General features: G+C 41.6%; 1 protein-coding gene across 2 annotated transcripts in view; it reads right to left on the reverse strand.

Annotated features, from left to right (window-relative positions):
- Positions 1-16,932, reverse strand: part of UBE2J2 (ubiquitin conjugating enzyme E2 J2) — a 166,884-nt gene that overhangs the window by 134,601 nt on the left and 15,351 nt on the right. For both annotated transcript variants that reach the window (XM_078642380.1, XM_078642381.1), the window contains exons 2-3: positions 11,074-11,204; positions 3,719-3,759 (exon numbers count right to left, since the gene is read on the reverse strand). In XM_078642380.1, coding sequence (XP_078498506.1) covers positions 3,719-3,759; positions 11,074-11,204 — 172 coding nt within the window. The remainder of the gene's footprint in view (positions 1-3,718; positions 3,760-11,073; positions 11,205-16,932) is intronic.

Consider the following 16,932-nt stretch of genomic DNA (forward strand, 5'->3'; position numbering starts at 1 on the left):
GTGTCCATCCACATCTTATAGTGAATTTTGCCACATGCCAGCCATCAAATATTTCGTGTGTGAGGACTGTCTGAGCTTCCTCAGAGACCATGGGTAGCACTTGTGCCACCGAATCTCATAGGGCGTAGGAGTGGCATCTCAGAAGGCAAGCATGATTAACTGACCGCAATGCCAGGCTGACAGAAGAGAAAATCTTCTTGCCAAATGAGTCAAATCTTTTGAACTCCCATTCCAAGGGGTGAGTTTCTGGGTAGGGAATGCCGGGCCCCTTAGCACAGGGCAGTGACCGCAGGCAACCTAGAGGTTGACTGGGAGCCTTGATCAGGGTTTGGACCAGAGTAGGATATCCCTGCTTGCTTTGTTAAATGGTAGCATGGGCTATGTAGTGGTTTGCCCTGGCTGCAGCACCTTCATTAAGACATTAGCCTTCACTTCTACGGATGGAAGCTGGAGGTCAAGGGCCTCACTGCCCTTTTCCTGACCATTGCGAAGGCCTCACTCGCTTTGGCGGCCAGAACTGGAGGAGAAACCACACCCAAATCTAGGAAGGTGTTGTGCCCGCTGACATTAACACACTCTGTGTACCAGTACTCCTAAGAATAGGACTGAGTTATGTCAATGGTGGGGTTAAGGGCCTCATACTCAACTTCACCCTTAAACTTGTGCTAAAGTCAAAAGGCACCATGTACGAACCAGAAGGTTGCCGTGCTCTAGGTGCCGCCGCCTCAACAGGGACAGAAGCACGCCTCCTCAGAGCCGTGCAGAAAGATAGCCTCCTCATGTGGAGCCGGAAACAGCATCTATGGTCTGAACTCTGGTGAAGACTGTGGAGCTGGAATAGAGTTAAGAACTGGACTTGGTCCAGGTCTGGGATAGATCGAAGGGGCTCAGCCAGTATCGGGCCCACAAAGGTAATCTAGATGGAGCACCTGTTGGATCCTTGCTGTCAGAAGGCACACCAGAGGGAGTAGGCCGCCAAATGGTACAGGACATGGCCTCAGAACTCCCGAAGCTGGGCAGAAGTTATTCCGGCACCAGGGAAATCTGGAAGGCACAGAGACAGTAGTCGCCGGCTCCGTAGGTAGCGTGCAGGAGCAGGCCTAGAGGTGCAAGGCTCCTTCCAGCGACTTGGAATGGTGCGAAGTCAAGCTGTGCTTTCACTTTCATTTTATTTTAAAAACTTGCCATACAACGACTTCAAGGAAGATCCATCATGGAAATAGCTTCGGGAGTGGACCCAGGAGTGACTACGAGACTGAGACAACCCCCGAGTGAGAAAGCGACACAGGGTCTTCCTTCACTGCGCTGCAAAGGAACTTAATCACCCACTCCCAGACTGCCTTTGGGTGCATAGAACGACAATCGTGGCAGGCCTTGGCGTTGTGGCTCGACCCCAGGCACCACAGACAGACGAAGTAGGGGTATCAGTCACAGACATCTCTGTTATTCCCCACGAGGTTTAAAAGCTGTAGGTTTTGAAGGGGACAGATCCCAAGCATCCTAGAAAGAAGGAGGGATGGGGGGGGGGGGGGGGGGGGGGGGGGACTCAGCAAAAGTTGAAATGTTGGTCAAAAAGTGACCGAAGTAGCTCTCCGGGATGGCACGGAAAGAAAAGGACATGAAGTCAATGCGCTAGGGGCGCCTATATGAGCACCACGCACGTCACATCCGGCGCGGATGATACGGACGCGGAACTGTCGACACTACCTAGATGAGTGAATAGAAATTGTACTGGTATGGTGTAATTATTTCCTTTTTGGAGTGCCCGTATGCCAATCCGATTAAGTATTTTATAATTTGCCTGAACTAAGATGGTTGTTTTCTTTCTCTTTTTGGGTTGCTGTATCTCACTGGGCCCTTTGGCTATTTATGGCTTGGCGCAATGGTATTCAACTGGGATCATGTGGTTCTTTGGCTAATTAGCCATTATGTTAGATTATTTCTAATGACAATTTATTGATGAGTTAGAGTACTACAGTTTAATTACTGTTAATTTGACTAGAGTAAGATGGCCTTTTTCGCTTTAATTTCTTACCCGGGCTGTTAAGTCTTTGACACTCAGGTGTGTTGTATTTCAACTGACACCAAGCTAACCATAAATAGAGCAGAAACATTATGGTTCCTAATAGAACAGGAATATCAGCACACATTTTTTTCGTATGATCCTGGTAAGCTGCTATACAAAACTTACTGAGTTTTCAGGTGTTTTTTAATGTAACTGCCCAGTGTTCAATTTTTTTATTACACTTTAGTGGAGTACTTTGATATCTAGGAACTTTTTTAAGTATTGGGAGCTGTTAGATGTATTGCATTCATGGGATCATATGCTAGAGGAAATAGAATAGAGACTATATGGACATCCGATCATGCTTTGGTGAGCTTGATTTCAGCTGGTTTCTTTTTGGTGACCTCTTATGATATTACCCATTGGGTTGCATTACCTCAAGATGGCGGCCGTACTAGCAGTTAATAATACATTGAATAATGAAACTGATTGATTTTTCATTGGTCTTTTAAATGAATTTTTGTAGGCATATTATATAGATCTTTTGTGATTGCAATTTTTGCTACTTTTGTTTCTGTGTTACGTTGTGACAGTCTTTATGTACAATTTTTCCTCAGCCACTGTTTTTGTTTACACTGTTAATCTCTACCTGTATGTGCTTTGTGTGTAACCCAGTGAGCACCATTGTCCTGTGATTGTATATTATCATTTTCATTACATTTTGTATATATTTTATTATTGGGTAGGGGTATTATTGTTTTTCTATTTGTTTTTCTATGTGACGTAGTAATAATTGCTCTTTGTTTGAATTGTTTAGTCTGTGTCTTGCATAATGTAGTACTTGAACCCTTGTTAGGATTCTAGACTTTACTCTGCCCCAGGTTGCGGTACTAGGGCTGTCCATGTTTGTTGCAATTAAACATTTTGAAAAGACATTTGTTTTTCCATATTAAAATTCAGATTCTTCGTTTTTTACAAAAGGTAACCGCACTCTTTGCCTTCAGTATTTATTTACATCTTACTTTCCTCCAAAATAGGCAGGGGACACAACCTGGCTTTATGCATGCAAAGCCTACGATTCAATTAGACCGCGTTATAAATACACAGAGTACTTTAACTAGACAAGATAGCCGTGAGGCTTTTGCATGACACATTACATGTCTTCGGTCTTCATCAGTGGCTGCCATACAACTTAAAACAAAAATACACCAGCATACAGCATCTGCATGTTTTAAACTCAATACATTTATATTATAAAATAAGTATTTGTTTTAAATTAAAATCAGGGGTGAGACTATTGTTCTGAATTTGAATTTACTGATCCAATTGTGCTGTTTTATGGAATTTATTTTTAACTGGAACAAATAATACAAATTCAATCGTTTTCGGTCTGTGCAATAAATATTTAAAAAAGCACAGCATAAAGCTATGAGATACTTGACCTATGGAACTTTTAAAGTTAACAAAAGTTTGCTTTTGTAGCTATGGGCAAAGGATGTAAAAGCTTGTAAGATCCACCAGGTAGAATACTGGTTCCTAATTTTATCATTTAAAGTTTGAAAACTCAATGGAACATTGTACTTAATTCACATTGTGATCCATCATTGCAAAAACAATCAAAATACTTCTAAAACGTTCAAATCTAGAATTTATACCAAATATAAAATTACACTGTAAGCCACGTAAAAGGGTTTTTTGCAAACCTTGGCTTACCTTCATAGGGTGTCATCTCAGGCCCCCACACAACATAATGCCTGAGAAAGAAAAAGACAAGCATGGAGAGTGAGGTACAGAACTTCAAATTAAACAAACCTACAAAAAATAGAAATGCAGGTGTTAATCTTGTGCAAATATTCACAAAAAGAACCTGACTGAATGTTTTCTAACTAAAATAAGAATTTGTTGCCTGAAGACAGACACCTCAAAACATATATGCATTGTTACAGACACTTTGGAACATGTGTTGGTACAAACACCTCAGATTACAATATATATGCACACACATCGTTGAAACGGTGTTGCACCAGGTACTTGAGCTCAATGCGGAGAAATAGACCATGACACCCAAACAATGAGTCACTGATATACCTCAGTGTAATAACTGCCTATTGAAGAGATTTGTGTGCAATTTGAATATCACAACTTTGAATTCTAACGGTTCACACCCAGTCTGAGCCATTAGAGACTAATGAAATCAATACCTTTTATTTGGTTTACACCAGAAGCTGTTAATCCCGGTGTTCTGAGGCACAACGATCCAGGAACAAATACTGCATGGTTATAAATATATAAGTACTATCGTTTAACTTGAGATTTATTAACTGTAAATATAGCTCAATTCAACAAGTCAACTATTTCAACCAAGTAAAAGATTAACCTTCAGCTTTCAGAGTGTACAAATTCAATTTTTTATCCTCCATGTTTTCTGATGCAAGTCAAGTTACTTAAAGCTATTACGTAGACTGCACATATCACTTTTAAGATTAAAGCAATACATTGATCAACATCTGAAAGCAGGCACCTTATCATTCCATTCACCTCCTGATGAACATCTTCGGTCTTCTACTTTTTATGCTTAATTTCGGATGCTCTTTAATCTTTAGCTATTGTTTTGCCTGTTTGTATTGTACACTCATAACCTAATCCATACAGCACAATTATGCAAGTCCTCTATGCATTAAATAAAATGAAAAATGGCCCCTACAAGGCTCAAATTGAACTCCGCTGGTTAAAGGGGAGTTTTGTGGGGGCTTAGCTAGGTTGCAAAGGTACCCCAGTGAGATTCAACGGTTTGCTTAAGCAACTCATGGAAAAGAGCCAATGTTTTATTATTTGAATTTGATACATTTAGGTAAAGTGGAAGATCTTCAAAATACAAAGATATTAAGTACTTTAGGTTGGCTTGTACCTGCGTTTTTGCTAGGGCTCAAATAGTTCGTTATTATGAATAAAAAATGACGATGGATGATATCATACTGTAACATTTGTGGAATCTCTTCTTACATGGGAGAACAAACTTTGAAATGCTAATTTTTATAAGGCTAGTATGATTTCCGTTGTTTTCTACTGCAAAACAGTGTGAATGTAATTTTAAATTTGTGCGCACCAGAAGTCTCCAACATGTTGATCAAGAGCTACCAGTATCTCGCTGCAGAGCAACTTAGTTTGGGATTATTCTGCTGCTTCCCTTGTGATGATGTATTTTAAAACTCTGTGCACCAGTCTTGTGAGAGAGTGAAAGGAGACAGGAGCAGCACACAATCGCCTCCTCCCTCCCCTTCCCCCACTCTCTTCTTAAATAAACAATGCCATACTGGAAGGGAAAAAGGCTGCCCATAAATACATGCCTCCGGAAACAGCATACAGTTTGAAAACCTTCACCTTAAAACATATTACCTCCAGTGATTTCTATTTAATAAATGTCAATGTAAAATATCTGTAGGGTTATTAACAATATCCAAAGATGCACTTTTCAAAGCTGAACTACATATAAGTTTTCCCTTCTCGTTCCAGTCTCTTTTCTGCTTCCCTCTTTCCCTTTTACTAATCTTTCCCTTTCATTCCTCTCCCTCGCCTCTTGCTTTATTTCTTCTTTTCTCCTCCTTTCTTTCCTCTGTTTCTTCCTTTCATCAGTTCGTGCTTTGTTTCACTTTTTTTCATTTCTTTATCCCCTCCTTTGTGTCCTTTCTTCTATTCTCCCTTTACTTTTTCCTCCTTTCTTTACCCTTTCTTCTCCCTCCTTTCAGTCTCGCCTTCTTGCTCTCTCTTTTTGCAGTTTCTTTCTCTGATTCTCTTTCATTTTTCTATACTCTTTGCACATACTCCTGCCTGTTGCTGCTCATTTTCATGTTTACTTCGTTCTCACATCACACTTTCTCGTTCTTAATTTCTTTTCCTTCAAGACAGCATTCTTTAGCTTCTTTCTCTCCTTCTCTAGTTCTTCTTGCCTTTCCTACTGCTCTTCTTTCCTTTCCTCCTTTTGTTATTTTTTGCTCCTTTGTTCCTTATTTCATTTTCCGCATGCCTTAACTTCTTCTCTCCTTTACCTCTTGATTGACATTTGTGCCTCCCTTCTCACTTTTTTTCTTTACCCCTCACCTATTTTTCTCTTTCTCTCCTTCCTTTATTCAAGACTGCTTAAGTTACTATTAGGCAGTATCTCAGGATGTATTTCATTGGTCGGAAGTTACTGTCAATGATGAAAACGTTGGATAACCCTGGCATACAAATGTCAGTCTATGAGTTGCCTCTCGTTTCATGCCCACGTCTGTTCCACTTCACAGAATCTGTCTGGTATCAGTCTGCTATGTCTCCACCTGCAATTACACTTTAATTGAAAGGTGTTGAGGAGCTCTTCCCCTCAAGAACACTAGGGCACTGTGGGGTTATAGCAACAAGAATGGTTTGCACAACCTCATCTTGTAGGTCTCAACATGGTCTATTTTGTGTGAGGCAGACGGCAGGTCCAAAACACAGAACTGTCAGGGTGGGTGCTTAGAGTGGTGCTGACTCCCCGTGAAGAACTCGCTCGCCAATGTCAGCTACAAAAAGGTATGATGTAAACCACTAAGGGCTTTGATAGAACACATCAAAGCTCCACGCTTTTGTGCGCTATGTATAAAACTCAGTAGGAAGCATGGAAAGATCACAAGAAAGCAACTCACATCACCACATGACAAACCACTCCACCAACTACAGATTTGTTTGTATATGGGAGAAAAACAAATATATTGCATTGTTAACTATTTTCACAGTGGGATAAGTATAAAGAGGCCAACCCTACAAAACAAACATCAGAGAAGACCAGGTCTGGGAATGGTGTGTGACTATGCTAGTAACTGAAAGACGGTTGGATGCATGTGTGCATAAAGCCGTTGAGAAACATGCGCTAGAACCAGACCCATCAGCCTAACCTTTATGTCGGAGTTTACGTCATGTGGGGGTTTTCTGGTCATTCAACACCACATACCACCATATAGTGCCGGTGTGGGAAAGAATGTTAATACTCTAGCCATGTGTCTCATCGTGGAGTGATATTGATAAAGTGCAGTGCTCAAGTGGTAGTGATAAATAAAATTGACTACTCAGATTCAGCAGAAAGTTTGAGTTGAAGTCTGAGTGTCAAAAATAAAAACACGCCGAGTAGTGGGACTACCCTATGGCGCTGTGCAGTCCGTCGGTGTCCCCGCATGCAAGCTCGGCTCGGCTTACATGCGGGGACACCGACGGATAGAGCGGGGCCTCATTCTCCCGAGCGGTTGCCGGGTGAGGTGGGGTCATCACCCACAAAAAGCTGGGAAGAAGAAGATTTGCCTCTCTCCCTCCAGTGGACATACTACCGTTTAAGTTCCTGGTAGATATGTAACTTTATTAGTACATTTCGATATTTTTCACTTCACACAATCTTTGTAGTTGCAGTAGCCAGTCTATATTTAAAGGTCCTGAAGAAAGCCGGGGAAACCCCCCACCAGGCTGAAACATGTCGACCGTACTGCACAGCGCCATAGGGTAGTCCCACTACTCGGCGTGTTTTTATTTTTGACACTCAGACTTCAACTCAAACTTTCTGCTGAATCAGAGTAGTCAATTTTATTTATCACTACCACTTGAGCACTGCACTTTATCAATATCACTCCACGATGAGACACATGGCTAGAGTATTAACATTCTTTCCCACACCGGCACTATATGGTCGTATGTGGTGTTGAATGACCAGAAAACCCCCACATGACTTAAACTCCGACATAAAGGTTGGGCTGATGGGTCTGGTTCTAGCGCATGTTTCTCAACGGCTTTATGCACACATGCATCCAACCGTCTTGCAGTTACTAGCATAGTCACACACCATTCCCAGACCTGGTCTGCTCTGATGTGTGTTTTGTAACTTGATAATGGGGAGCGAGCAGACAGGTCGGTAAATATTCCCCTGGACCCTCCACACAATTGTTAATAGAATTGTTAGTTTTATTATTATTAAAGAGGCCAACCCACCAGCACACAGCTACAAAAGGAGAACAGGTGAGTGTGTTTTAGACCCAATGGAATCAAATTCAGTGGCATTCACTGCTGGTATGAACGTGCTCCTGGGGAGCATGCCTGTTAGTATTAAATGGCAGACTATGTAATAATATTGCCATTAATAATGTATGCATCCTCATTCAATTCCAACTCAATGTTAATTAGTACCCCTCTCAATGGTACTTATTCTGACCTCGGAAGAAAGAAAGACTAAATTGCCACTTCACTGCGGTTGACGTTTATTTCACGAGGTTATCTTTGCTGCTTGATAAAGCATGAAAAGCTTGTACATCTTTAAAAGCCAGATAAGTGCAATTATTTACTGACAATTTGGCAGAATATTAGAATCCTTTTACAGGGCTGACTTTCACCAATCAAAACTGACTTGCAACACTGAATAAGGAGAAGGAGTGTTTTGATGCAATCAATTTTAATGCTTCCCATCTTCCTTCCGCCAAAAGTGACGTTTTATACGGAGAACAACTTTTTATAATGCAATAATAAAAAAGTCTCCTCTAAATGGACCTCACAGGGGTCGTCACAACATTGAACAATTAGTCTACATCACCCATGACACTTCCGGCACCATTATGTAGCTCAAAACCAAAAAATAACCGGTAGAAGGATGGCTAGAATCTCAAGCACTATAATATGTTATACTCTTGGAGATTTTTTAAGTAAATAACGCTGCAGAGCACAGCTCCATGGAAAACCAGAAAAAGAAATAGCTACCTTAGTATTTGAACAAATAGAGTAATCAAACAGTATACGGTAAAACTTTCCTAATGTCTCTAATATTATTATTATTATTATTATTATTATTAATATGAATTTGTATAAGTGCTTGTATAGGCTATGTTATCCCTATGTTTACTCAGAACAGACGTTTGGCTCTTATCGCTGTTGTAGCATTACATGTAAACTAGCATTAGCATTAGAAGACATTTTAGTATATCACGATGTTATTAACTAGTTCCAAACATTCCAACCATGCATAAGCAGGGCTTATACAGAAAGAGGATTAAGATGCCTTAGAATTTGCCTTGCATGAGAATGATCACCACTGAGGAACAGACAGACAATACGACTACTCTGCTCTGAAATACTTTTAAAGTATTTCTTAAGCCTCATTGAGGCAGAAAAAAAGATACAAACAAGCAATGACATAGACAATAGGTCTCGCTTTTGGCACCTTATAAGTATTTAGTTATGCAGCACAATATCCTTGGTGCAACAACATTAACTGTAGCATGGTTAAACACTTATAAGGTCCCAAAGGCGAGACCTATTGGCTATGCCAATGAGTGTTTACGTTTCCTCTCGTTCTTAGGGCCAGATCAGCCACGCACACAAAAAAAAAAAACGACAAGGGCAGGATGGTTTTGTCCATACTTGCACCCACATTTTATTTGTATGCGCATGTCTGCATCGGTCCAGAAAACAGCTCTACGAATAGCACACAGCATTCCATGTGTACAAGCAAAAACAAGTAAAAGTTTGGAACTGCCAGACAGGCAGACACATAGGACTTAAAACCGGTTGCCCTGTGGAACTAGTGGAGAATGGTTTCAAGTCAAGAGCATAATATGACATTTTTAGATATTGTCAGAAAACAAAAGCTGCATACCCTGCTTACTGGCTAAAAGACACAAACGTGTAAAAGACATCCACTTGGTTATCAGAAATCAATTTTGGAAGTTGTTTTGATTAGTGAATACCTATGTAAACATATTTAACATTCATATACCAAAATGAAGAGGTCTATAGGAACAAAACATAAGGCGTTAAATGATAAAACCATGGGTCACATTGGACTTTTAACTGGGGAGGCGAATGATTTGGGAAGGCTGAACCATGAACAAATGTGCTTTTTCCTTCCTTGCAAATCATTTCTTTGTTAAAGATTCGCTGGGGGCAGACGCTGTATCCCACCCAGCAGCAGCAGCTTACCGGCACCGGGCTCCGTTGGAAATAAAAATCACAAAATGTAGACTTTTAAAGCAGGCTGCCAGAGCCTCTTTTCAGCAGGAGCGAAAGGTGGAGAGCAAGGATGATTTATTTTATAAAAAGGACGAGGATGTTGTGCAACAGATTTAATCACCAGGGAATAGCAAAAGTTAACATAAAATGTCTTCAAGTGCAATTCTCAACCTCCTTCCGCATATGGGGGAAAAGGATGGAGTGGAATAAAGGTAAAAAAGACAAACTGTTAAACATTCAGATAAAGGTATACGGATGACTGGGTGTCTAGAACTAATACATTTAAAACAAAAGCAGAAAGCAAAATGCAACCTATTTAGAGTGCTTCTAAAATGCCCCTTCGATTAGGGGCTTGATCTGCATTTTTTATTTTAATAATACTCTCTCTTTCTCTGCAGCTCCTTCTCTTTAGCAAAATATAAAAGCTGGTCTGATAATTATTAATTTGAACCTCCATAATGTATTTGGAAATTCCAGCTAAAATATCACCACATGGAACATTAATGTGATATTTCAAAGCCCTGACAGCAATACTCATATTGATTGCCAGGTGTTAACAGTGGTCCATATGGTGGGTGTAGACGCATCGGTTGTTGTGTGAAGGCGTTTGAGACTAGAGACGCGGCATCCGCCCTTCACTTTTAATGTTAAAAGTAAAGCACGGGTGCCGCGATTATAGCAAAAGTAAAGGAATAGATATTTTTTTATATTTCTTTACTTTTACTATAATCGCGGCACCGGTGCTTTACTTTAAACATTAAAAGTAAAGCGAGCGTGCCGCAATTATAGCAAAAGTAAAGAAATAGAAAAAAAGATCTATTTCTTTACTTTTGCTATAATCGCGGCACCCGCGCTTTGCGCGAAAGTGAAAGACAACAAGGGATGCGGGCGCGTGACCGCAAGCTGGTAGCTGCTTTGGTAGCACTTAGAAAAGCCCTTCCTAAATGTCTCGCCAAATCGGCGCATGCGCTGGCTCAGGCGAGACCTAAAAACCTCCAATTGGGTAATGCGAGCAGGGTCTAACTTCGTTGAAGTTCTCTTTAACAACGGTCAGCTCTTCAGACTCTTACCATTCAAGGATATTTGATGGGAGCGGTTCAGCACAAATATAAGGCACTGGGTCTTTCTTAATTCGTAGGTAATCCTGTTTAAGCCTCTGTGTTGCCGTCGTCGGTGCTCTCTTCGTGCTGCTGTTACTCATCTGATTAAAACAATTTAAAGAACAGAATAAGCACACTGATAATACCTACATGCCATAGAATTTAGACATTTTTGCTGTTATTTTGAATGTAATAACAAGACTATCACCGTACTTTCATTCCATTGCCAAAACACAAATAGGCTACTTTTTAAATCTCACAAATGTTAAAAAGCCGTTAGTAAGTGTCAGATCCTTTGTCTCTCCACAGAACCTATAAAACTGTGTTGCTGTTTCTCAGTCCAGTCTCTTTACAGTGCAGCCTAATGTAGAGAGGGGCACATCTTGGGTGCAAGGTATCAATATTTAGCAACGCCTGGGGAAAATCGACGCATACATGAAGAGAACTGAACAAAATGTGCTGGATCCGTCAGGGAAAGACCCCATGATGAATAAAAGTACCCTATTAGGCTAATCCATCACTACACCACCAAAAGAAAGCTGGAACAAGGTGAAAGAAGAAAACCTTCCCCCATGAAAGAGGCCTTCAAATAGATCTCCTGGCACGGCCTTCACAAAGGCTTCCCTGCAAAACCTCAAACTCACTCAACTTTCACCTACACTGCCTTTCAATAGCCCAAACTGTGTTGCCTTAATCCAGGTGTCCTTGCAATAGCCAGTCTGGCCCTACCTTTACCCACACTGACTTTTATTAGCTCAACGTAACTGCGCTTCCTTAAAAACCACCTTATAATAGCCCCTTCTGACCTGCCTCATACCAGGTTACTTTCGATAGCCAACTATAGCCTTGAGCCATTCTAGGCTGAGATTTCCCCTGGTCCACCCCTATCCAGGATGCCATCCCTTTATATCCCCTTAGAATCAGCACAAAGACTGTTCTAATAACCCACGCTGCAACTCCCTCACAGTCCATGCCCCAGTCATCATCCTGGCTCCTTTTCATTATTCCATGCCGACTTCAAGTTCCAACAGCCAATGTGGGGTCAGCTTGTACTCGTTCTGCCTTCCAATAACTCAATCACTAAACAGATAGATTCCAATAGGATGAGGCCTATGTAAAACACATTCAGGATGTATTCTAATAAAGCTTGGTCTAGCGTCCGCCAAGTTATTTGCAATGGGGCATCCTGATATTGCCCAGTCTGCCAAACACTAATAGAATAGTCCATGCTGGTACCATATTTTGCCAGAAAGTCATCCAACAACAAGCAGCCAATTAGCGAGGTGGAGCAAACAGTCAAGCAACTTGATGGTGTGATGACAATGGGATTACAGTTTCCTGTACCCACAAAAAACACATCTTAGGATGCCAGGTCCAGGTAATGTTATTCTTTCTTAATGGGCCCGAATCCAAAATGATATGATGCTTAAGATGTAATTTCTTTCATATGATACGTTGCTAGTTTTGTTTTGGGGTTAATCAAAAATGCTAAACAAAATCAAGAGAAGATAATGAACGAATCCTAAAGTGGTGAGTGCATTTAAAGAGTAAAGGTGGGTGGGGAGGAAAGATGAAGAAGCTAGGAGGAGATGAGAATTAACCATTTTTTGGAACCTCCTCATCATTATTATACTTAACTGGTACAGCACCAAACTCCCAACAGGCTATCCGTGTACTGCATATGTCAAAATTATGAAAAGAGTGCGGTTTAACTTTCCTTTCAAATGCTACAAGCGAGTGAATTTCTCATATTGAATTTGGCAAGAGTGCCAACAGTTGCAATTCAGAAGAGCCTCCACCCACCCGGCCTCTTCTCGCTTTTCCTGTCAGCAGTAACAATTCATTGCCTGAACTTAAGAACCTAACAGGGAAACCTACTTTAGATGTGCATTTGATGTACAAAGGGCATGTCCACTCACATCCCTATGTTATAATCTCAACTTGTGTTCCATCTTGTAGTTTTAGTCAATATGATCTACTCCATCTCCTCCAACCTTGAACAAGTTGCGGCTCATGCAGCAGAAGTCTGTACTACTTTTGTTTCTAGTTGTTTACCTTAAGAGGAAGTTACATTGCCAAAACAGAGATTATTTTACAGGACCAGAACACCACGAACAAATAAGCAGAACAAATGAAACCATTTTCAGGGGCCTACTAGGAAAGAGTCTAGCATTTACTATACAAACAGTATAAAACTGCCACCACGGAAAATTGCCCATTCATGTACAAATGTACAAATGTAACAAGCATTTTAAATGCAATAGGTCTGGCATTTGCGAGCGTTTAAGTATTGGCATTGTAAATGACAATACCTTTTATTATGTGTTTTTAAAGCAGCATCGAGTCGGCACTCACTCACGTCATGGATGACTCGTTAAAAATGCTTGACCAAAACTAATCCTGCCTCCTGATCCTCCTTGACCTTTCATCTGCATTCGACATGGTTAATCATGACAATCTCCTCGCCACTCTGAAAAATAGGGTGGATTTTTCTGGTCAGGTGCTACAATGGATTTCGGCTTTCAACGGGTCAAGGCAAGCCACTCTCTCTCCCAGCCCTCTCCAGCTCTCATGGGGGGTCCCCAAGGATCTGCCCTATCTCCCATACTCTTCAACCGGTTCTTGGAACCATTAGCTAACTCTTTAAACTCCTCAAACACTCTCTTTGATATGGATGCGGATGATACTCAACTCTATATGAAAATCTCTTCCCCTGAAAACATCATCTCTCTCCACCCGACCCTAACGTCTACTCAAAACTGGTTAACTGAGAGCCATCTTCTGCTCAACACCTCCAAAACGGTATTCCTGGTCATCTCCCCTCCGAACCACACCCCCAAGTTTGACCTCTGATTGAATCACCTCACTGCCTTCAACTGCACTCCTCTCATCATAGACTCAGCCAATATGCTCCGAGTCACCTTGGATAAGTACCTGAATATGAAAAATCACATCAGTAAGATATGCAAGGGAGCAAACCACTAGATGAGGACACTCAGAAATATCAAACCTTTCCTTCCACAAAATTATATCAAGCAGCTGGTGCAAGCGCTTGTCCTGCCTAGGCTGGACTACGGCAGCGCGACCCTCTTTGGCCTTCCCAAACACTCCCTGGCTCCACTAAGAGCATCACTGAATACAGTGGCTAGACTGGTTACAGGCACTAAGCGAAACAAGTACATATCCCCAGTCCTACAATCTCTCAAATGGTTGCCTTATGAAGCACGTATTCAATTAAAGATAGTCGTTCTGGTGCATAAAGCCCTTCACTTCAATACTCCCAGGTACCTGGAGCAAAAACTGAAGCTTTCTTGTGGTGTAAGAGCCTCAAGAAGCGACAAGACGTTCCTCTTGAAACCACTAATCTGTAGGAAAAAGAGAACTTGTCAGAGACTTTTCTGGCGCTGTCCCAAAGCTATGGAACTATCTTCCGCCAGAAGTATGCCGAATCTCTTCAACACAGCATTCAAATTGGAAGTCAAAAAATAGTTTATGAACAAATTCTTACCCTAATTGGGCTAGGCACACCTGCTCAAAGACATTGTTCTTACTTCCATTGGACTATCATTTGTTATGGTTCTTTTTTGTGCATTTGTCCCTGAAAATGCGATCATTCCTGTTTTCTACTCCTACTTGATGTCGATTTTGCATCTATATCCTTCCTCATCCTATTGTAAAGCGCTCCGATATCCCTCTGGATCTTGTTCGTGCTAAATAAAACTTTATAAATAAACAAACACATATATAAAAGACATTGTGACTTTTAATGCCAATAGCTCAAACTCTTAGTGGCACTTACAAAGCATGAGAGGTTTTGGAAAGATGCCTAGGAAAATTGCATGGAACGTCACACAATCGTTCCCAATTCAACGCCACCAACCAAAATAGAAATAAAACCCAAGCTCTGCATTAGCGTGAAAGTGCCCCTACCCCATATACAGAAGGCAACACAGTGCGCTCTTCCCACCCTCGCCCCCCAATATACATGGGAACAACAGAGGGTCATCCAAGGGTGAAATCTAGATAAATTTTCAATTGAGGTAAAAATTAATTTTGGTAGGAAGAAATATAAAAACAAAAAAATTTACCAAATAGACTAGATAGAATTAATCTCCCTCCTCAGCAAAGAGTACAGACACCGGTACATGCGTCACACGACTCACAGACATGACAACAATGAAGACAAGACAATCGATCCTGCCCGAGATGCTTCCATAAAGCCTCAGTACAGATGACTTATCAAATGTAACTCCAGACTTGCTGATGTCTCTGAAGGACGATCGAGTGTCTATTCTCTTTTCAAATAAATCTGGATATCGGAAAAGAATGTCTGGACTTAATTAAAATGATGACTGCGGGTTTATCTTAAGCATAAATTGTGTCAGGTCCTCACAGTGCGACTCGATGTGGTCTGCATCTTTGAGTTTAATTACATTTACATGCAACAAATCATTCTGAAATAGATGAATCTTTGCTACTATTTACTGGGCTCGCAAAAACCTCATGAACAGAGAACACGTCTTTATAGGGCAGAAACAGAACACAGGCTCTACCTGGACTTCACAGCCTCTCGAAAGAGCAAAAGGGAGTAGTTTGTTTTCACCAAGCGGTTAGACCTGCAGTTTCAAAAACAAGCGTGCCACGTTTTATTAAAGCATGGCGCCTGTGGTGATAATATGAGAGCGAGCGCCGTGCTGAAGAATAAACATTATGCTGCAGCATGTCGCCCGCTTTCATAATATCAACACAAGCGCCATGCTTTATTAAAGCGTGGCGCCCATGTTCATAAGATGCGCAAAGCATGCAGCTGCAAGTGAATGCAGACAGTAAAGTACATTAAGATGTATGGTGCGGCGAGAGAGTGAGTTGACATCTCATTTAAATGAAAATGTTGCAATTTTTCCTTCACCTACTGAATGGTGTTGTATGCCATTATAATTTGCGATTGCCGGCATCTGCGAGTACTGGGGGAGGGGGAGGGAAGGTTGGGAGGCAGCCAGAGTGAAAGCATGTATGGCGAGCTGCTAATACATGAAGCGGCCTCCATTGCTGCAGTTCCGCAAGCACTGTGCACATTATTAAGCTAAATAGTTCTGTAAACTGCTAATGGAAGCTCCTGAGTTAGGACACAAGTAAAAGGTCCAGTAGTTATGGGCGGTAACAAATGGAGACAAGGCAGTAGCAAGGAGGGACTAACAAGTCTCATAATGAATCGAAAGCCAGCAATCACAGGCAATGGCACAAGCAAATTAAAAAAAGTTGACCAAGCCAATTGCTCTCATAAAGGCAAGGCTTATTGGCCTTCCCAATGATTGTTTTTAAATGATGGGGCAGTAAAACCTGTGGGCTGCTGTCTCCCCCTCCCTCTGCCCCTTCTCCTCCGCTCCTCGGAGCATTGGAAATAGGAGACGGAGAGGGGGAATTGGGGGTGCTAAATGAGTTGCCCAATTGGCATTTATTTCTGGGAACAGGTCACCCAGTACCAGGGCCCATTTTTAGGTCTCGCCTAGCGTTGCTGCGCACAAGCGCCGCTCACTCAGTGAGATTTATTGCTAATGAGGATTGACAAAAGGGATGTAAGCCCCGCCCCTCATTTCCATTGGCTGGCCTCAACGTTTATGCTAAACGGTGGCCTTCCATTAGAAATGAGCTATCTGTGTTGCCTCCCTTTGGCTATTTGGCCCGGCCCATCCGGACTGGATCGCCTGCATTACGGCTGTCGAGACAAAGTTTCTTATCAGAAGCTTCGTCACGCTGCCTTGCATGCTCCAGTCCAGCTCTCTGATGGGGCCAGACAAAAAAAGGAGACATGGCGCCGCGTGTTTAGTT

The sequence above is a fragment of the Lissotriton helveticus genome, chromosome 5_1 (assembly GCF_964261635.1).
Source record: "Lissotriton helveticus chromosome 5_1, aLisHel1.1, whole genome shotgun sequence".
Taxonomy (NCBI): Eukaryota; Metazoa; Chordata; class Amphibia; order Caudata; family Salamandridae; genus Lissotriton; species Lissotriton helveticus.